The 23,587-nt window shown below is 38.8% G+C and overlaps 1 protein-coding gene across 4 annotated transcripts in view; it reads right to left on the reverse strand.

The window, feature by feature from the left end:
* Nucleotides 1-303: 303 nt before the first annotated feature.
* ARHGAP18 (Rho GTPase activating protein 18) overlaps nt 304-23,587 on the reverse strand; it is a 193,096-nt gene continuing 169,812 nt past the window's right edge. For all 4 annotated transcript variants that reach the window (XM_043456967.1, XM_043456966.1, XM_043456968.1 and 1 more), the window contains 5 exons: nt 20,810-21,016; nt 19,852-19,992; nt 7,114-7,238; nt 3,163-3,224; nt 304-1,811 (listed from right to left, as the gene is read on the reverse strand). In XM_043456967.1, the coding sequence (XP_043312902.1) occupies nt 1,720-1,811; nt 3,163-3,224; nt 7,114-7,238; nt 19,852-19,992; nt 20,810-21,016 (627 nt within the window). In that variant the 3' untranslated portion in view covers nt 304-1,719. The remainder of the gene's footprint in view (nt 1,812-3,162; nt 3,225-7,113; nt 7,239-19,851; nt 19,993-20,809; nt 21,017-23,587) is intronic.

A 23,587-nucleotide genomic window follows, 5' to 3' on the forward strand; every position in this document is an offset into this window, starting at 1 on the left:
ATCTCTGTCAACAAAGTGATGTCTTTGCTTTTTAATATGCTGTATAGGTTTACATTGTCAAAAATCAGAAAGAGAATAATACAACATATTTTTTAAAACCCTAAAGAATAGAAATTTCATAAGGAAAAACCTGAGGAATGAAACAAGTTTACACCTCCCATGTGTCTTCCCACTTTAAAAATTACACAAGAGCAGTAAATAGGAGAAATAAAAGAGCAGAAGTGGCTTTTAACCAAAACAAAAATAGCCCATTATTATACTCATGAACAGATCAGGTTAAACATAATAAATTCCAAGAGAAGATAATTTAGAAAAATGCATTTAATTATAAAAAAATTTTTTAAATAAAAAAGCAATGGCACAAATCATCACAAAGGTATTTAAGTGATCATATCCACAGGCTGCTCTTAATTAAAAATTAAAAATTTGACTGTTCTCATTAGCAGCATTTTCCCCTCCTAATTAGATTGACATCAAGAGCTTCTGAGAATGCGCAATGTTTCTTAAAGTCCTACTAAAAAGTATCATAAACACAGTTTGTGCAACATTCATGTACATTACTTTTATTCACTACACTCTAAACTCATAAAATGTGGAACATTTCTCTCTCACTTCATTCCTCTTATTTACAGTATGGAGGCTCATCTCTTATCATAATATGGTTTGTGCATTAAAATCTCTGGGAATGGTCTTCCCACAGCATTTTAATAAATTTGCTCTGACTAAAATAAGTACACCAAAAAAAGCTTGTTCATATGATGGTGTCATACTCAGAAGAATAATTCTTCCTGCAACTCATTTATGAGTAAAAAGAAAAAAAAAAAGGTTCCTCTTTCAGCAGAACACATTCTCAACAATGACGGGATCACACTACTGCACGTATTTGTGCTGCTAATACGACAATAGGTAAAGCCAGCTACGACTTTTTAAATTTCATTTAGGAGACTACAGCATACACGAAATGATCTTCCACTCTCTCATTATCCATAATCCAGTTATTCCACATGGATATATTTTATTTATTCTGAGTACGTAAGTCTCAAACAGTGCAGTAATAATTGGCAGTTTCTGACAGTTCTATTTTCTTGATATTGGATACAGTTCTGAGCACATATGTCAGCTGAACTGAAAAAAAATGCAAGTCTCTTCATGTGATACAGCAGTAAGGAGTGGGATGCCACTGTCTGAACAAATGACTCAAAGAGATGAATATTAATGTACGATAGAGACAGAAATATTGCTGAACTCAGTCTGTTTCCAGAGGTACAATCTTCACATCTTGCCATACCTGATCCCGGTTACCTTTCCGGTTGAAAAACAAACCCATCTGGGGGAAGGCAGGCATCAGGAGGAGAGAAGGGTGAAAATCCACATTACTGTATACATCGTTTCAGAACAGAAAGAGAGGAGGAACAGAGTATATTTTCATATTAAAAAAGGATGTCGCATCTGGACACATTCCATGGAGTGGATGAAAATAGCCTGCAAGCTAATTAAGCGCCTTTCTTCTCACTCCAGAGATTTTTTTCTAATGTGAATAATAATAACTAACATAATCTGGCAGCAGCACAAATCTAGAACTTATTAAGGCTCAGTGTGTGACTATTCAAGAGTAGGGTATATCTGAACAATAAGAGTCCCACCATTTATTTTGTTTACACTCTTGACCCAGCAAGTATGATTAAGGGAGTCCTTATGTCTATCTTCAGCTTAAATCTTCTATGACGGCTTTGACTTTATAACCCACTCAGCACTGGGGTTGAGCTGATATAAGTCCTTCATGTAAGTGTCGTCATCGAGGCAGCGTTCCCCTGGGAAAGAGATGTTACATCAGTTTAATACAGTGAGTGGGGAGATGGAGAGGCAATTTTAAATTTAAGCCTCATGGTTTAACTCTGGAGTCTTACACTTTGAAACAGTTATCATTTTTTCCCACCTCCCATAATAAGGCTTGGGCCAATAATGGAAAAATTAATTGAGTAATCCTTCTCCAAATGCGGCTCAGAGGTTAAAGTGTCTGCCTGCAATGCGGGAGACCTGGGTTTGATCCCTGGGTCAGGAAGATCCCCTGGAGAAGGAAATGGCACCACCCCACTCCAGTATTCTTGCCTGGAAAATCCCATGGACAGAGGAGCCTGGTGGACTACAGTCCACAGGGTTGCAAAGAGTCGGATACGACTGAGCAACTTCACTTTCACTTTCTCCAAATGCATAGGGTTCAAATGAAGTTAGGAAGTTGAAAATACTGTCTGTGATGGGCTTTTAAATGGTTCCTTAAAAGTTTATTCACCTTTATTAAGTAAGAAAACATGCTTAATTCCCAATATCTAATAGCAAATGCTCAAATATACTAATACTTGATTAACAGAGTTAACAATCCAGATTTCTAGTAGAATTGTGATTTATTTAAATTTTTGAAGGAAACTTCATATTCTTGTATTCAAGTTTCAATATTTACTAAAATTTTTTAAGTCCTAGAAAAGAATTCTACAAAACTTATCTTAAGGTATTTTCAATGACTATTTTGAATTTATTTGTTGACAATTTCACTCTTACCATTTGAAGGATCAAAAAAAGAAGGAAGTTTTACTTTAAATTTTAATAAGATGAGTACAACCTATTGATAGTTATAAGTGGGCAAATAAAATATGAGACATGGTCAAAACGAATCCATTTATCCTATTTCTATTTTATAAGGTACCAATGTGTGTATGTATACATATGTGTAATATGTAGTAGGCAATCAATAGAAGCAAAATAACTTCTGCTTTCACTAAACAATACCCAATACTATACCATAATAAAAGTATCATCTTGGTCTTAAATAAGCTCACTCCCTTTATTAAGATGTGCTCTCAGCACACACACACAAAAAAGAGGTTTTGAAAAAATTCATTGACCATTTCAGCAGTTATTCCTATTTTAGGGAACTTGCCTTTGGCTCAGGGTCCACATAGAAGGAGCTCTAAAGAGCCAGAACAGAAAGGCCACATCATAAAAAAAAAAAAAAAAAAATCTCATCAACTATAATACTCATCAACTGTCTACAGAGTGTTATATTTTACTTCAAATTCCCTTTTCTGTCCCGAAGATATAAAAAACAACCACTGGCAATGTCAAATAAGCATATGGAACAAAAGATTTTTAAAAAAATGTGCTTACCAATATTTCCTCCGATTTCATACAAAAAAACTTCCCCATTCTTGAGAGTCTGGGCAACTCCACTAGCAGGGACAAAACAAACTCATTAGTTGCATCATCAGACAGCTTGCAAGTAAATCACTTTAATGTGCTTGGGGAATTCTAGCTTGTATGGGAAATTCATAACTTAGACATACTGTAATTATCTACACGTTTGTATTTTCCCATCTGTTAAATGTGTTGAACAGTAATAAAAATGTCACACCTGTAAATTAAAATAAACAAATGGAATCGTACATCCAAAGGTGAAATAATAAATCAGTACCTAAATTTGTAAAGTTAAAAAGAAAAGTAACATCTTAGCTGTCTGTAAAATTATTAATATGGTCATCTATTTTGCATAGGGGCCAAAAAGGTCCTCATGAAACTCTAAGGAGAAATGTCTGCACATTGCATTTATTCAATAGTATTTCTCACAGGTTTGCTGTGCTGACCACTCTAATCGTGTACAAGATGAATATAAAGAATACAGCACAGTTCATAAGCCTCCCTGTGCTAACTGTTCCAATATGGGAGGTAAATGCTCTCAAAATAGAACCAAATACTCATTATGATGACTTTACAAGTAGAATGCATCTACAGGTTTACACTCTTCAAAGAATAAAGTCTCCAGAACATTAGGTTTAAACAGTGGCAAAATTCAGTGCTTTACAAAAATCTCTATTATCTAGAAAACTTGCCAAAACCAGATTCAGAGCTCTGGAAAATCTGATTTTATATGCCTAGATCAAGCCCTAGAATCTGGTTTTCAAACAGTCTCTGGTAGACTCTGATGCACATGCAGGGTTTGTGAACCACTCACAGAGACACTGAGGACAGACTCCCTGGAACTGACAAGAGAAAACCAGGGCTGACTTTTCCCCAAACCATTAGAAAGATGTGATGCAGCAGAAGCTCTCCTAACCCACCATTCATGGTTCCTCTCGTTACCCAGCTCCATCTTCTCTGCTGTCCACAGCACCCTGACCACTCAGGGCTACGCGCGTTCTCAAGCTTACGATACCCCCTGTTGAGCCATATCCTGACCAAGAGACAACTCACCTTGCTTCCAAACTGGTGTATGCTTATTTTTGAAATTAAATAATTTAATGATTACAGTTTCATTTTTAATATAGCATATAACCTGATAAACTATAATAAGAGTCATTATTTTCATGAAAACCAAATGGAATGTTTTGGGAGACTAGGAAAAAAATCTAGTCAGGTTATTGTTCTCAGATTGCTTCTCCAATATTTATACTCTTATTTTAGTTTAAAGAAACCTAAACTAGATTTCCTGGTATACATTAGCTTTCACTTAATACTAATCAACCAATCCATAATGAAAGAAAAGGCAACAGCTATTACCAAAGACTGGTGAATGAATGTGTCATTTATTGCATGTTTACTTTATGTCACTTGTGTGTTCTTGGCTTCAGTAGAGAAAGCAGGGGAGGAAAAGGATGGAGGGAAGTGGGGTTTCCCATTGTCCCTATACAAGTGGAAGGCAAAGAAGGAGGGCACAGTCATGGAAGAAAAGATACATGTAAGTATTTATTGAAAACATCACTTATTAGATGGCCCAGACAGATAATGCTGTGTACTTCATGGTCATTTTCCTACTTAATTATCACATGACTTTAAGTAGGTCCACTTTTACAATGAGGACCTGAGACTTACAGAGATGATAAAAACTAGCCTAACATAAAACAGGAAAATCTGGTATTTGGATCCGTATTATCTGGTCCCAGCATCCCCAAGCATAAAAGAAAGGGCTGAGGACTGGAAAGAGAAAAGGCAAATGGACCAAGAAGTTTGTTAGACTTCCCTTTGGGTGGAGCAGGATGGGGAAAGGAGAGGGGGTAGAAGAAAGGATTCGGCTTTAGTGGGTAGCAAATGTTTGCTTAATAAAAGCACCACAAGCAGTAAATCCAAATAGACAAAGGGCAATTGTCACAAAACTAGTACTTTCTTATAAGAATATGTCTACCATTATCCTCCATTACCAAAAACTCTGGGAGTTGGTGATGGACAGGAAGGCCTGGCGCGCTGTGATTCATGGGGTCGCAAAGAGTCGGAGATGACTGAGCAACTGAACTGAACTGAACCAGTATCCTACTCTACCCTAACTATAAAAGTCACAGTGGAATGCATCATACAACTTTAGAGTCACACCTCGTATTACCTACAAGTAGAGAAGCACAACTGCAGACTAAATTGAGCATCTGGGTCCTGCAAGTAAACACTGCATAAATTAAACTATGTCCAGCCTGGAAGAGCCACTTATATCTGAAGTCTGGCCAGACCTTCAGGTACACGCTTTGGGAGAGGATGGGAAGCCATTCCCGGTGGGGAGAATGGCATCTACTTGGTCAGTTCAGGGAACAGAGAGGAAGTGGATTGATTTCCTCGAGGCAGAGAGACCTTTTAGGGAGCAAAGACATCCAAGAAACCCCAACTGCTCCCAGGACCTAATCCTACTCCCCCAAATTCCAACTGGTCCAGGAATTAATCCCCCCAAAGTCCATCTACTCCCAGACTCTACATCAGTGGTCCCCAGACCCATGATGACCTCTTGGTTCCCGAGCCAGTAAAGAGAGGGATTAAAGAACTTCCTTTGGGGACAAACCCCAGATTTAGAATTCAGCTCCAACACCCAGGTGACATGTGACCGTGAAAGTCTCAAGTTTTCTTATCAGTAAAATGGAGGTAATGATAGTACTTCCCTCAGAGTGTGGTTGAGAGGGGAATTTAAGCCCAGAATTACCAATAAGCCTCTCTTTTATTTCATCACCATCTGTTAACTACACAGGCTCATGTTTTCTTCCAATTTACAAACCGCAAGGGAAGACACTTTAAAATATTTTTTATACCCTTTTCAACATCTAGCAGAGGGCCATAGACAGAGCAGAGACATATTAAATACATGCAGTTCTGTATTAAAACTGGAGAAGTTTTGACAGAAAACTTGAATGAAAGAATGAAGAGATTAAATTCTATGGGAGATGAAATCAGTATAAAGAAGCTAAACAGCTAATGCCTCTGAGGTCTCTGTCTTTAAAAAAAAAAAAGTTAAGATTTGTTTAAGTGGAAATGAGAAAGGAGAGCATTAAAATATAATTTTAGCTAAAAATAAGAACTTGAACACTGAAATAGCCATACCCTGTTCGAACCTCCAAAATTCAAGAAAAGACATCTCAAACATGTCTCAAAAAGTGTGTATTGGGGAGGTGGGAGGGAAGTTCGAGAGGGAGGGGACACATGTATACTGATGGCTGATTCACACTGTTTGTTATACGGTGGAAACCAATACAACACTGGAGAGCAATTGTCCTCCAGCTTAAAAGGGATGCCAATGTCTTCCCTTTGGACTCCTCCTGCCTCATCAGCCCCTAACAGAGGGGAAGACTTGGTGGTCTCTACTGAGGATGGGGTGCCTGGTCCTGTGACTTCAGAACTCCAAGGGCCAGTGGTCCCCTCTGAATTCTTTATACCTTCTGTCTTAAAATTTAAGCATTTCTTTGTATTCACTATATTTCATTGAAAAAGTTGTATCTTTTGTTTTAATTCCACTGTATCCCAATGAGTGGTTTTCCTAACAGACTACACATAGTAATTAACCTCCAATCACCATATTCTGGAAAGAATACTGAGTAATGTCATGCGCCAAGTCCACTGCAGACACAGTGAAGGAATGCTCAGACCTCCTGCCTGCAACAGGCTCAACTTGAACACAAACTACACGCAATGAACTCGACTCATTCCAACATTATTATTTTTAAGTCTCCTTTTTTCTTCTGCTAACATTTTAAGCCCTTCACACCAGCCATCGTTTAAAAAAAAAAAAGGGAAGACAAAAAAGAAAAAAAGAGGGGAGGGAGAGAGAGCAAGTGAGTGATACCATGGAATAATTAAAACAAAACAGGCCTCTACCTTTCTTGGCTGAGAAACCTGGCAAGTACATCACTGGCTTTGAGTTCTTCAGTTAGCTGTATTGCCATGGAAACTTTCGAGAGATGGGGAGCTTGTACGCGAATCACTCCCTGAGGAACGTCAGCCTGCAAGGCAATAATGACACTGGAACAAAGCTGGCAGCAGCTGGAACGTGTAACTCTGTACAATGCATTATACGGTAAGTGTGCTTAACTACTATGCATTTTACTTCACTACATAAAAACCTTAACTACTGTATAATGTCATTTACTAAATTACATCAAACCTCAAATATCCTCTTAATGGTGATAGGGGAACTTTATAATGCCTGTGCAGTAATGCTTAATTATTTTTAAAGATGTAAAGAATGACAGCAATAACCATTACTGCCATATTAAATGCTGATTTCTGAGTATTATCTACTGGAGGGTGCTTCTTCATGTAGCAATTTATGAAATTGAATCAGAATGAAGTTACTTTGCGGGCTATTGCAATGTATGCATTAAAAAAAAAAATCTTCCTGCACATTCACAAAACTTCACAAAAATTCTGTCCCTGAGAGTATTAAAATAAATGAAACATTCCCAATACCTTTGTATTGTGTCAGCTGCTCACTCGGTTGATAAGGACTCACTGTGACTGCACACTTTGAACCTGAGAAGACTCATTCTAAATCCTGTGCCCACAGATGTTAAGAACATTTTATGTATTTGGGAGGCTATCAAAGAAAGATTTTGAGGATCATAATATCAAAACATCAACTATGGCATTCAAAAATATTAGGCTTAATTAAGTCCTAATGGTTCTGCTAAAATAAATATTAACATTATTTATAACCACATGTTCTTGAACAAACCTTAGACCAAACAGCATGCACAAATTATGTTTAAACATAACACTTTAAACACTACAAATACCCTGTTTAATTCAACCGGAATTTACTAAGCATCTACTGAGTACGGCATCGTGCTACTGGTGCTTAGCAAATTTATTTACTTAGCCAGTAAATAAATAAGACACAAGTCCTTTGGTGTACAATATAATTTTTGTGCTCACAGCATCATTTTTTAATGTATATGGTCTTGAATTTTTTTTAACAAAGTATAAATATACCATAGGTGGAATTAATGTGATACTTTCCAACATGTAACAAAAATAAGATGATTTTTAGATCAGGTTGCATAAAAACATAGGTGTCCTCAAAAGATATAAGATTGCTTCTCAGCAACATCTGAGATGTAGTATGGGAATAACAAAGAAAAGTGATACGGCACAGGACTATCAAAGGAGCAAAGGATGGTGTACGATGACAATGGTATTGTTCCCCCAGACGAATCCCAAACACCGGTTTCACCTATAGAGACAGGCTGCGCCCTCATCTGACCACTCGGTGAAGCCCTAAAGGGTGCAGGCCCCTCCAAGCCACACAAAGACAAATCGCGTGGGGTTGCCCACTGGCCATCCAGCTGGGGATGGACTGCATTCCCAGCACCCTGGCCTCAGTCCTCTCCCTGGGGATGGACTGCATTCCCAGCACCCTGGCCTCAGTCCTCTCCCTGGGGATGGACTGCATTCCCAGCACCCTGGCCTCAGTCCTCTCCCTGGGGATGGACTGCATTCCCAGCACCCTGGCCTCAGTCCTCTCCCTGGGGATGGACTGCATTCCCAGCACCCTGGCCTGAGTCCTCTCCCTGGGGATGGACTGCATTCCCAGCACCCTGGCCTCAGTCCTCTCCCTGGGGATGGACTGCATTCCCAGCACCCTGGCCTGAGTCCTCTCCCTGGGGATGGACTGCATTCCCAGCACCCTGGCCTGAGTCCTCTCCCTGGGGATGGACTGCATTCCCAGCACCCTGGCCTGAGTCCTCTCCCTGGGGATGGACTGCATTCCCAGCACCCTGGCCTCAGTCCTCTCCCTGGGGATGGACTGCATTCCCAGCACCCTGGCCTCAGTCCTCTCCCTGGGGATGGACTGCATTCCCAGCACCCTGGCCTGAGTCCTCTCCCTGGGGATGGACTGCATTCCCAGCACCCTGGCCTGAGTCCTCTCCCTAGGGATGCTGTGTCAGTCCATCCCTGATCCCAGCCTGTGCCCGGACCCCTCAACTCCTGCTCAATTTCTCCCATCCAGCCTGGACCCCTGCCTTGTTTGTTGACTTCCAGCTTCTGGGGCTTGTAGTTTAGCCTGATACCTTACCGAGTCTCTGACCTCCACCTCACCTCTCATTTACAAGGCTAATTTGCCATTTTCCTTGATTCTACGACACATTTTATTTTCATCTGTAGTATTTTGGAAAATGAGCAGATTCTTACAATGATGGGGGCATTTCATGTGGTACTGTTGCCATCCTTTTCCAAAGCAGTTATTCAGTCAATGAAGCATCTTATAACTCAAGGATTATGCTATACCCACTTCTCCCTTGGGGTTCATCTCTAGCTTCTATCCTGCTACGGTGATTTTGCCTGCTGGCCTGGCCTCAACTCCTGGCCTCACCTCCTCATAGGACGTGAGAAACAATAAGCTAGGCCTGATAACTTGAATGTTGGAGTGATAACTCTAAGAGCAACAGCCGGAAGTACTGAGTCTGCATTCATAAAATCCAACTGACCGTGCCTACTCAGTGAAAAAAATATTGGTATTTTGGTTTCTGTTAGTTTATTATTACTGTACTATAGGAGGGTCCTAAATAGCAGGTTAGGGTTTGTAGATCAGCACCTACTTTATGCTGATTTAAAAGTTAGGAAATTCCGCTCAAGTCATAGTGCCAACTATCCTGACAAAGAGGGTTTCTTTGGTGAAAGTCATAGTCGCAGAAATTATTTCCATAATTACATCTTCTATAACCCTAGACTATCAAAAACGGCAGGAAAACCTATACTGACATTTAAAGTGAAGTAAGATGATATGATTAAGTTTTTAAATATAGAAGGTCCTACAATAAATGAATTATAAAATCAAAATGACCCAGAAAAATAATAAATTTGCCACAGAGAGTTCAGGAATATAGCAACCCTCCTCTGCTCCCTGCCTCTCCCCACTATTCCTTGTGGCACATTCCATTCTTTGCATAAAAAAATAACAGTCAAAATTTGCTGAAAATACCCATGCTTTCCTGTATTTATGTACATTCTCCTCCCCTTCTGAAATATCCCCTGGTATCCATCCATTTTTCAAGGTCAAGCTCACATACCTCAAACCCTGTGGAACACTCCATAGATGGTTTCTGACTCCACAGAATCAAAAGGAATTTCCTCTTTCCATCGAAATTCCCACTGAATCTCTTTTATAATGGAGATCCTAATTTATGACACTTGTATTCTAGTTACATGCCACACATCTGAGTCACATCTGTAGCCATCTATCAATGTTTATTGATTAAATGAGTCACTCAAAAATATTTTTCACTAGGGACTTCCCTTGGGGGGCCAGTGGTTAAAACTCTATGCTCCTAATTCAGGGGGCATGGGTTTGATCCCACGTCAGGGAATTAAGATCCTGCATGCACATAGTGCAGAAAAAGAAAAAGTCTCACTCAAAATCATATGCTAATAGAAGTAAAATTTCTCCAGAATAAAACTATAGCAATGAGCACTTTCCTTAATAGCAAAAAATAGTCTTAAGAATATTGTCTAAAAGAAAAAAGTTAAGTTGCCTCTGTCTACCACATGATACCACTATTCCCCTCCCTACTGAGAAAAGACAGGGAGGGAAAAAGAACAGAGGAAAGGAGTTAAAGATGCTACAAGGGATAATTCAGTTATCTGGTCCTGCAGACAGTAGCCAACATTAGCATGAGCCTGCCTGGGAACGCAGTCACTTTCCCCCCAAGGCATCCCAAGAACAGCTGAAGACCCCTAATAATAGGACCACGGCTACACTTCCCCAATGAGTTCAGGGATCATACTGTGGAGAGTATGGCCAAGTTTTCTTGCAAAATACAACAGTGTGATCAGGATGGTGTGAGAAGTTGTACCCGACAGACAGCACCTACCTCTCACGGGCATCCAGGCTCTCTTTGACTGTTAGTTTAGAAGGAAGAGGCCCAGGTACCAGCATCTGAAGGCACTTGAGAGTTCTCAAGTGTATGTGAAAAGTCAGGTAATTGCTGTATTTTGGTTTTGCCAGTATATGGGAGTAGCTTGTGTATAGGTTGCTTACGGCTATGAAATTAAACATTTCCTACACTTTCCCTCAAGTGTGTGTGTGTGTGTGTATGTGTGTGTGTTCATGGGAGGGAGGGAGAGACGGAATTCTCAAGAGTGTTTATTTCCATGGTAATACATCTCATCCAAATTCTCACTACACTACAATAAAAAGATTGTGAGCCTCGCTCAATTTGAATCTATTCTGCTCTTTATTGTTGGAAGAGAAATGAGCTTAGCTGATACATGTAATAGTTAAAAATGAAGCGTTTAAAAGTTGTTTCTGGAAAGTTTTTCCGGGTATCTTGACAAGGATAGAAAAATGGTATTTACTAAAGATGACAAACAGTAAATGATGTCAAAGTTCTCATTTAAATAGTGCACAACAATTACTATCAAGCTCCAGAATCATGGTGTATCAAATACTAATGATGTTAGTATACTAATTACACTGAGCTGCCAAGCTTTGAATGGACACAACATGCCTGATCATTGGAGAAGGAAATGGCAGCCCACTCCGGTGTTCTTGCCTGGAGAATCCCAGGGACAGAGGAGCCTGGGGGGCTGCCGTCTATGGGGTCGCACAGAGTCAGACACGACTGAAGTGACTTAGCAGCAGCAGCAGCAGCCCAATCATTAAGCCAAACTGTTTGCTCTTAGCTGGAGCCACAATAAGAACTAAACCTGTGAGCAGTAGAATCTTTGTAACCTTCCTAGTTCACATTTTGTTTGTCCAAGCAGCTGACTCTGTCCCTTACTTCTTAGAATTCTTTTGGTGTGCTTGTGAGGTGAAGTTTTATAATGCACAAAAAGACTGGAAAAGAGCATTATTTGACTAACATGTGATTAAAAATTAGTCACAAAGGATTTTACAACTTACAAAACAGTTAATTTCTTACGTATGCAAAGGCTGTTAAAATAGAGAAAATAATCTCATATGGTCCTCATATGTTCTACATATTGAAGTCAAGTATATTTTTAAAAACAGGATTTTATTTCTTACTATTTGATAAAATAAACAATGATTTTAGCATTTTTTTCAAAAGGTCTAGACAAATACTGTGTTACTCATATTTTTATACCCTAGAGATTAGAAATTTAATGCCAGACCCTTAGAAGAAACATTGATTTCCTTTCTTAAATTAAAAGATAATTTAAATGTAAAGATGACATCTTTTAATACTACCCCCCCCAAAAAAAAACCCACAAAACCCCTCTGTCTTCAAAAGGGCAAATTGGAAATACAACTTTCTCAAAACAAGGCCAGATATAATATGTATTTTGGAAAATTTAACAAGGACATTTTAGCAGGGTATCTTCAACTAAAATGACATATTTATCACTTTAGTCTGATTGGAGGTGGAGATACAAAAATCATTCTCTGTTATCTTAAACTGTCTAATTTTAATTGGGCTTTTGTAACCCAAATGCTTAAACTTTTATCCACCTGACAGACACAGAGAATTTTAAAGAAAGGTCTGAAATAAGTTTTATCATTAATAAGCACTTAATTGACAATGAAATAAATTCTGATATTTTTCACTTTTAATATGGTATTTTTTTAGGCACTATAAAAAATCAGAGAACATCTGAAAGAAATAAGATTTTATGCTTGATACTGTGATTTGATTTTCCATCTGGGTCCCCCCAAGTAGAGCCGGACACTGTTTCTAGACCCAAGGCAGACGCTTGAAACAATACCTGTGACAATGCTCTGGGTCTGAGCTGTTACATGAAACCACAAATGGGATTCTGAACAGAGTTGTGATTAGACACACAACCTCGGCTGTGAATGACCCAGAGTCGACACCACACTGCTGCCAACTCCAGGATTCTTCTGAAATGGCAGAAGATGAGAGTAACAGATTTCTTTGTGTCCAAAACCCCAGAAATGTCACAAGATCATTTTGGAACTTGTAGCAAGTCATGTAAACTCTAGAGCTCAAGTTCCTCAACTGTTAATTAAGGGTGTGACCAGCAGATCATCCTGAGTTAACACTGAAACTCAACCTCAGGGAAGAAAATTTTTGTTTCCTCTATAATGATGGCAGATGGAATGAGCAGCCTGCCTTATTTCACAGAATCTCACAGAGCCCTGCTCTGTGCTCATGCTCTCTCATAAATGCAGAGTTTCCTTTTACTTTTAGAGGTATACTTGACTGATAGAAGAAAAATCACACAGATCTAAGTCCACAGTGGACTTGAAGCCTGTGTGATTCAGCAATTCATAACCAGATGCTCATCAAAGTTGCCCAAGATCCTTTTTAAACAGAGATGCAAAATAAGGTAATTACAGGTGAAATGATGAAAGGTCTGTGATTTCTCTAAAAATACTCAAAGGAAAAATGGTGTGGAAGACAAGATGGAACAAGATATAAAAATGTGTTTGATGGTTGGTGATAGGTTGATGGAAGTTCACATACTATTCTATTTTTGTGTATGTTAGAAAAATCCCATAATAAAATTAAATATATATGCACACAAACACATGTACACCAAATGGGGGGAAATTACCCTGACAGTTTTTTTTTAAACCCTGACAGTTGTTTAATACAAGACACATGTGCATGCCCTGTGCTGAGAGATTCTGATTCACAGGGTCCAGGAAGTGGCCTAGTCAGGATTTTTTGCTATTTACTTTTTTAAAAAAATAATCCTACAGAGGCCCCTACTGCATACTTCTGGCTAAGCACCATTAAGCTGTTCTTACTCTCATTTTATAGAAGAAATTGAGACCCAGAGAGAAAGTGATTTGCCATTAACGTCTCATTAATGGCAAAGCTAGGGCTATATCAAGCCATATGACTTCTGGTGCTTGATGCAGTGTGTTTATATATATATGCACATGTGTGTGTCTGTGTGTGTGTGTGTGTGTATATATGGTATCAATCCTAACTCAAGTTGAAGGTAATCAGAAAATGGTTCTTTTCAAGTGGTCGATAATTATGTTATTTTTCACCAAGTGTTTCCTCCTGTTGTAATTAATAGATAAGTCTCCTTAGTACTTGGAAATTCACATTTGTACCAAACAATTAATATGCTGCAGCCATTATAAACATTGGTCTTGCTAAGTAGATTGAGTGTGTCCCTTACAATCTGGTTCAGACTATTAATCCACCTAGTCCAGCATATCTTAACAACAGGAATACCTTGCTATATACAGTTAGCATTAACAGTATACAGAGGGCTTTAAAAAATATATATATTACCTTGATAAATTTTCATTGTCTACAATCTCTCATCTTTCGCTTTCCAGTCCCTAGCAATCATGGATTCTTCTACCAACAGTCACTGACAATGCTTTGGGGAAAGTCACAACTAACCTTTCAAATGCAAAATCCAGATGATCTCTTATCCAAGGCTAACCTTATTCAACCTCTCTGTAGCATTTGATACTATGCCCCAGGGCAGCTACAACACAACCTTCAACTTTTTCTTACTTCCTATTACTTCCTGGCCTCTTCTACCAGTTCCTTTTCCATGGCCCACTATTTGAATATTTGCATTTTTGCTTTTTTATTTTCTTTTTCATTTCTTACCCCATGTACCCACTTGTGTAACAAGAATCACTCTATGGCTTCAAGTACAGTCTCTATGTTGGTCCCAAGTGCATGTCTCCAGTTCCGTCCATCCCCCTGAGCTTCAGGCCCATGTAGGCAACTTTTACATAGGCATGTCAACCCCAAATGCCAAAAACTGACTACCCCAGAGTCTGTTCCTTTTGTTGGATGTTTTATCTTAATGGCAAAGTCTCCCAAGGTAAAATCAGCAAGTCATTCTAGATTCCTTCTTCTTCCACATTCCTCACATCCAATCAGTTTTACCATCTCACTGATAAGGGTCTTATAGGCTCACAGTCAAAAGTCACCTCCCAAAGCTGGGACTTAGCTCAGCCCAAGCCTGTTTTTAAAGCTATATATTAAACATATGTAATAATGGCAGTAAAACATGTTCATTTTATTACTACACCTAAGCCCAGGATTTGGGATACCTACATATATATATGGGTGTGTGTGTATCCGTCTCAGAATTTTTCTGTGCTCTGTGGGTAAGGGAGGCTAACAGTAAAGAGACCTGGATTTAAAGTCCTATAGACTTGGTTTCAAATTCCAGTTCCACAACTTCCTATCTAGATAACCTTAAGTAAATTATTTACGCTTGCTAAGCCTCACTTTCCTGATCTGTTAAAAAAATGAGACTATTTTAAGAGTAAACTCCAACTAAACTGCAGCAGCAAACTGCAAGGAATACTAAACAGAATGTGGGTAAAATGTTTAGCAGCATACCCGACCTCTGATAAGCATTCGAAATGATGATAATTATTATCCCTTACAAATATAGCAATAAACGATTCACTGCTTTGTAATTTCTTCCTTCAACATATTACAAATATCTTCCAATGTCATATACACACTTTTCCACTTTCATGTATTTCATTAAATAGATACGTCATAACATATTTAACTGATCACCTCTCTCCTTTTGGATTATTTCTAATTTTGACCCATACAAAGAAAATGGCAATGAACTTAAGCATAATTATTTGCATGTTTTTGAGGATTTTGCCACATGCTCTCCAGAGAGATTTGACCAATTTATTTATATCTATTCCAGTTAACAATGAACTTAGCTGGCATCTCCTACCTAATCTTCTCTCACATTCTTACCACATATCCTTCACCTGCCAAGCATAACAACTGCTCTAAAACACAAATACAATCATGTTACCTCCTGGGGGGGGTCACAATTTTCAGCAGTCCCCCACCACATACACAATAGAAGCCCGGCTCACCCTGGAGCCCCATTCCTACCCTCTTTCTATCCCTGCCCCTCTGTGCACCTCACTGGCCAGGATGACTTAATTTTCCCTCCAAACACCCCCAGTCATCCTCACTTAGATATCCAACACACACCTTCCACTCAACAGACCCTAAACTGAAATTGTGATCTTCCCTAAGTCTCAATCCCATTCTTCCAATTTCTTAGGCCAAAAACTTCTAAATTATTCTTGATTTTTTTCTTTTCTTTTTTTTTTACAACTCATCATTTCAGCATCAAGATATCCCAGGGGCAGAACCCCTTGGCAGTCAGTGGTTAGGACTCTGCGCGTCTACGAGAAGGGGCACAGGTTTGATCTTTGGTTGGGGAACCAAGGCCCCATATGATGTGTGGTGTGGCCAAAAAAAGAAAAAAAAAAAAAATTAAATAAAAATCCCAGTGGTCTAACTTCAAAAAATATCCAGCATTTTACCACCTCTCAACCTCCTGGTCTGTCACTCAGATTATGACATGAACCTCTTAGAAGGTCTCCCTAGTCTACCTTCACTCTCCTAGAGTCTGTTTTCAAAACAACAGACCAAGGGATCATTTTAAAATCGATTTTCAAGCCTTTCTTCAAAGGCCTGAAATGATCGTGCTTCACCCGGGGCAAATCCAGATTCCTAACAATGGCCTACGAGGCCCTGCATAACCTGGTCCCACTGACTTCATTTCATACACTGTCCCCCTTGCGGGCTCCACTCCACTCCACTCACTCCCTGCCAGTCCTCAAGGGCCTTCAGGCTTTCGTGCAGTCTATGCCTCCACGTGGAAAGTGCTGCCTAAAGTACAGACCCAGCTTATTGCCCTGACCTCCTGCACATCATCCCCTGAATGCACAACACCCAGCCCAGCCAACTTAACACTGCAAGACGCTCCCCGCTCCCGATTCCTCTTTTTCTGCCCTATTCTTTTTATTATTTTAGGTGCATTTAACCACATACTAACATATGATATAATTTATTTATTATATTTTAATTTTAAAATTTAAGCTGCATAAGAGCAGCGAGCTTTATCTGTTTTGTTCATATAATGTATTTTAAGTGTCTGGTGCATAACAGGCACACATCCAAGAATTTTTTAACAAATAAAACATCCCAGGCAGTTTCATTCAAATGATTTGGGTGGAGAGTCAAGACACACAAACCAACATGAAAAATCTGGAGTGGGCAAGGGGGGGTAGTTTATGGAAACATAGATGGCCCGTGCTCCTGGTGTCTCAGATGGTAAAGAGTCTGCCTGCAATGCATAAGACCCAGGTTCGGCCCCTGGGTTGGGAAGGTCCCCTGGAGAAGAGAATGGCTACTCACTCCAGTATTCTTGCCTGGAGAATTCCATGGACAGAGGAGCCTGACGGGCTACAGTCCATGGGGTTGTAAAGAGTTGGACATGACTGGGTGACCAACACACACATGTTCCACCCAAATGAATAGCTGCTGCTCAGATCCAAGCAATTGCTACTCTGCAGGAAACAGATTCCCCTGGGGCCAGGAAACATGAGGATGCTCCCACTTCCAATATGTCCAGTTAAGATGGATGTCCAGACTTTCAGGTTAAAATGTTTTAAAATGCAGGCAACTGATGGGACTTAGATAGAAAATGGACTAATTGGTAACTCGCCACATAACCATAGTACTTGACATTATCTTGTACTTTGTTGTTCTGTAATTGTTTCCCAATATTTTTTCTCCTTAATAACATGAGAGTAGCTTGAAAAAAAAAATTCTGGCAATTGATGAAATTGTTTCAACCAAAACGACAAGCTAAATGACCTCCACTGTGGGCCATGATCACCTGTGGACGATTACTCTGCCCCTTGATGTCCACTTCCTGCTTGTAGCCCAGGGTCTTTTGGTCAGGCTCCATCACACACTTCTAGCATCTCTGAGCTCCACTCTCCTGCATCCTTCTCTTGCTCTCTGTGGGAGAGCACCAGCCCCATCTCCCCCTGAAGACCTAACAGGGAGTGGGGGCTTGGCACCAAGGAGGCATTTACTAGTATTTTGTCAGCAGAATCGCTGAATTTCCCAGAAGAGAAAATCAAAACTCTAAGATTAAGTGACAGCTGATGCATGATGAAACAGAGTTAAATCCCACGCCTTAAACTGACAACATAGCTTTTAACTAGTGCAGACATGATTCCCAGGCCAGCTCTTATCTATTTAACCCAAAGGTGTTCCCTGGCGGCTCAGCCAGAAAAGTGCCTACAAGGCAGGAGACCCAGGCTCGATCCCTGGGCTGGGAAGATGTGGAGAAGGGAATGGTTACCCACTCCAGTATTCTTGCCTGGAGAATTCCATGAACAGAGGAGCCTGGCAGGCTACAGTCCATGGGGTCTCAAAGAGTTGGACATGACTGAGCGACTAATACTTTCACACTTCACACAACTAAAAGAAATCCAAGTTAATGCTATTTTTCTATAAATGGCCAAATCATTTAAACATTTCATCTCCAAAAAATTAACATTTTTTTTTCTTCTCCAAAAAATTAACATTTTAATTTCTGTCTAAAAGAATTATTAAAAAGGTACAGCACCAAGTCCGTTTTCTTAAACTGTTCCTCAGAGTATGACATTATAACTGTCTCATTAAATATTAGAAAGACAAGAGTATAAAGTCACCTAAATTAATGTGAATAAGCAGGACTACAAAAAAAAAAAAAGATGTTCGCGTATTCATGATGTCCTTAGAAGTAACAAAACATTCTAAGTTAAATAAGAATGATATCTTAAAAATCCTTTCTAACCTGTATCATTTCTCAAAAAATACCACAGTATGTACAACTCCCATTTATTAAATTTTACATTTTTAAGATACTACAAATTGACCCAAAAAAGTTTAATGTCAAGAAAATGCTGTTTTTAAGAATGAGACCTATAAATCAATAAAGGAGAGAAAAAACATTTTTTGTGTGTGGTTACTGGATCCCTAAGTAGGCCAAAGCAGGAAAATCAGACAAAGGCTGGTAAGTGCATTTCCATGTTATTCCACAAGATGTCAGCATGTAACTGAGGAACCTCAATGGTGGGGCTGGTGGTGGAAGGGTGTCTTCACCATAAATAGAACAATAGAAACCCTCGCATTTCATGTTCTTAAGTTAGAGCTTTCATAACTCACTTCTAAATGTGTTTTCATGTACATTTCATTATTTTAGCCCAGTTCTTGATATTCTTACAGAAGTTTATGATTACTAATATTTAGATATCCCTTTTAAAAATATTTTAATTTTCTGTGTTCCAACATAACTCTTTCCAGATTTTTATAACCCCATTAAGACTTTTTGAAGACTTACTGAAGTCCAGGGAGGATCTTAGGTACACCACCAATACTGACCTATTTGTTTTTGAGGGTTAGTTATTTTTCCCCATTTTACAGATGAGAAAAGTGAAGAAAAGGTCAGTGGTTCACACAAGGGACTCTTTAGCCATTAAACGTTACAGCTTGTGGACAACTGCTATCTCCAGTGTCCTCTGTGTGTGTGCACGTGGTTGGGTGAGGGTGAGCGTGTGATGAGACATTCCTTTCTTGTTATCTTCCTTTGTTCTTTATCAACAAACTCACATGCTGAGTCACCAAGACCTGTGCAACTATCCCTACTTATTAGTACTAATGAGCATAGTTACCCTTATTAATGCTTTTAACCTATAAACAATACCAGAGCTTAGCAAGTGTGTAGAAAGTCATCCTATAAAACATTTAAAACTCTCTGTTGTATATATGATATTAAAAGCAGTTCTGCAATCTGCATAAATACATGTATCTTCAAACTGTTTCTTACATCATTTGCACTCTTATCTTGTTTTTCATATTTTTCTCGATCATAAGCCATTTTCTTCAGCAATTTCTTCATGGCTTTTTTATCTTTTCTATGATTTTCCGTGTTTTGCTTTCTCACTTGGTTGACAATAAACTTGGGAATCTATGGAGAAATGAAATTAAGTTTGGGGAGGAAAAAGAAGTAGCAACACTGTCAACTATTGAAATAATTATATTTCTCATCTTTGGAGAGAAGCAAAGGTTTTATCCATGTGATAAGACTATGCGATCCATTAAATCTATGGGGGAGAAATGGATCGCACTACTCACCACGTGTTCAGAGCCTCCAAGTGATGCAGGTCACCACCCACTGTCTGAGGTTCAGAGAGGCCATTTCCTATGCCAAGACTGGAGACTGCTTGGGGTGACTGACCTCAACAGTGGGCTCCTCTGTGTGTGGGCTTCCCTGCTGGCTCAGGGGTAACGGATCTACCTGCAACGCAGGAGACCCGGGTTCGGTCCCTGTGTTGGGAAGACCCCCTGGAGAAGGGAATGCCTGAGGTAACTGGCATTAGGGGTCACCACCTCAATGGTTGGCCCCTTTAGGGGCTACCTATCTATAACCTTACCTCTTTAACCTATAGACCTCTTCTAAAAGCTAACTAGCTAGCCTCTCCTGTCAGAAGAGAAAGAAAAACTCACCAAGAGCTGATGGATGCCTAACAAAAATCCAGGAAAAAATAACCCTCAGAAATTCCATTAGCAAAAATAATATATTTTAGAAGTTACCAAATTGAAACAATAAAATCATGTTGGCATTTTAAGAAATGAGATTTAAAACATTAGTTTGTTTTTTTTTAAACTGCATTTGAAATCACCTATATTGGTTATTTTGCAGAGACTATAACAATATAAAAATAATAAAGACTTAAGATCTAGATATTATCACTCATTAACAGAGCTTGAAAATATATACTTACTGTCCACAGGAGTTTTTGATACTTAATCAGTAAGTGCATGATATTAGCTATCCCAGCTGCCATTACAAATTCTCTCTGTTCGCCGGACTTCAAACCCAATGTGTGATACATGAAGAGATTTGGGGCCATGACCATTGCTACATTCATGACTGTCATCTTATTTTTCTCTTTATTGTCTACGACTCTTTGGAGAAATTCAAGCAGGGCCTGAAACAGAAATGACTCTTTGAGATCTGTGTCATACATGAAGATAAGTGATTAAAGCACTGTAGCACATGAGATTTTTATTTACTTAAAAAAAAAATAACTAAGTTGAACATAACCACAGTCAGCTGGCCACATCCAGTGGGCCTTGTCCTCAAAGCTGCTCCATGGGTTAACACAGCCTGAGGTGGTGCTGTGTGTCTGCTAAGGACTATGGCCCCGGGGAATGATGCAAGAGATACATATCTGAGCTGCAGGTGGGGAGAGGAATGAAACATCAGACCGCGTGCCTAGCAAGCCACGGAGCACTGAAATATAGTTAAAATATCAAACAAATATTCACTCGCTGCAGGAAGTGCTGTACTTTATCCCTAGGAATTAAAATTTTAAAAAAGAAAAGAAAAACCTTAAAAGGGTTCATTCAATCTCAGTTGCATTTGTTTTTAAGGGATTCAGTAGCTGGCTGACATGAAATCCAAAAAGAATGGAGGCTCTGATGGGGAGGAAGAGGAATAGCTAAAGACAAAAAGAAGAGAATTAAAAAAAAAAAAAAAATGAAAAGAAGCTTTACACCAGACCAAGCTAGTTTATGCTCCGTTTGATGCCACCCACTTCCCACCTCTATCACCAATACTTAAGTTTCCTCTGAGCTCCACAACAACCACAGGCAGCTTAGACCACCCTCTGCCAGGACAGAAAAAGCTTCCAGTTCTTCTGCGAGTCAGTTTTGGTCTAAACCATTAACAACAATAACTGCACAGACAGTCAATGATATCTATGAGCAAAGTATTGTTTTAAGAACTTCATAGGCATCATTTCACTTAATCCTGGTTGGAAATCGAAGCTATAATGATTTCCATCATACAGACGAGAAAACAACATCTAAGAGAATGGATGTAACTTACCCGATGTCATAGAGTGAGCAAATGGGGGAGAAGTAACCCAATTGCCTATCTATCTGGCTTTGTTTCTGAACTCTTAACTATTAAAAGAAGCATGTTTTCATATTTAGCGTAAAATTCCTACATAAAAAAGGCCAAATAAACTATGCCAAAATGGAAAAATAACAACAAAAAAAAACCTGTTCTCTCACAAGATTTTTAGGGAAAAAAAATTCCTATAAGCTCTAAAAGCTTGATCTTGAATCCAGTTTAGCTCTTAAATAGACTCTCAAAGTTTGAAACAAACTAAAGGCATAGCCTTACTATCTAACAATGAGATTCATGTATCTAATTTTTGATCCAGTGCTCAGAAAGTTAAACTGTAATACAAGAATAAGGTTATGTAGAAACAATACCGTCTCAAATTAGGACAAAAGATTAATTGGTAAGGTTTGGAAAAAATATTTAATTTTGTTCCAGAGACCAGAATAATTATTCAGGGAACAGTGTCTTTCTTTACAAGCATGAATTACAGAGTTTAGGTAATAAACCACTTAAAGGTAGTGTGCATAATGCAATAAAGTTAATCAAAATACTACTATCAAGATATTAGAATGTTATGTGTGTAGATATAAAACTAATAAAATGTTAGCCTAGGCTTTGCTAAAAGAACTTCATCTTTGGATGTATTGTCTCTACATCTGATCTATAAGAGCTGCCTTTTCTTAAAAGTATCTATCACCAGGACATCCCTGGGTCCAGTGGTTAAGACTCCATGCTTCCAATGCAGGGGGTACAGGTCGATCCCTAGTTAGAGAACTAAGATCCCACATGTGGCATAGTAAAGCCAAAAAAAAAAAGTATCTATCACCAGTCTGGTGTTATATAAATGTCACTGGGCCGATTCTCTGAAAACTCAGTTTGAGTCTCAGTACAGTTGGTTACTAATTAGCTAATTAGTAAATTAGCTCTGTGCGATCTTAGGGTAACCCTTTTGGCATCCCGTTCCTTAATTTCTTCTCATTCATAAAATGGGAATACTAATTTCCTAGCCTGCCAAGATTAAGCAACAAAATATATACAATGAATCTGCTGAAACTACAAAAAAGATAAATGCTTGTCAATAATAATATTAACATGGATTCCCCACTGTTAGCATTAGTCTTTGTTATTCCTCCAAGTCAAAGGTAGGTTTGATCACTAGTCCAAATGCACAGAATCCAAGGTTAAAAAAAAAAAAAAAAAAATCCTGGTCAACAAATTGCCTAAAGACATCTGTTGCCTTAGATTTAAACTAAGACATAGGGTTTAATATGGTCCCTCCAAACCCTTAGATGTGTTGTAGAAAGTCTATACAAGTCATGTACATGATCCTATCCCTCCAAATGGCAATAGAAAAAGTGGCAAAATTGGAAAAATTGAGGAAGTTTGCATTAAGCTTCCTGAAATCACCTTGTGATCAAGTTTCCCTTCTCTTTTAGAGAACTAAATTTAAATGGTTTATTCTCTTCTATGCATGCTATACTTGTTTCAGCATTATTGTTATTAGAAATGTTGTTGAAACCTTTACCAGATCTGGCTAATTAAACTATTAAAGCTTAAGTAAATTAGTAAAATTGTTTGGCAATTTCCAATTTTTTACCCCAAGAAAGTATTTTCCACTTATTTATACAATTGTGCTCCAGTAACTTCA

Source organism: Cervus canadensis, chromosome 33 (genome assembly GCF_019320065.1).
Source record: "Cervus canadensis isolate Bull #8, Minnesota chromosome 33, ASM1932006v1, whole genome shotgun sequence".
Lineage (NCBI taxonomy): Eukaryota > Metazoa > Chordata > Mammalia > Artiodactyla > Cervidae > Cervus > Cervus canadensis.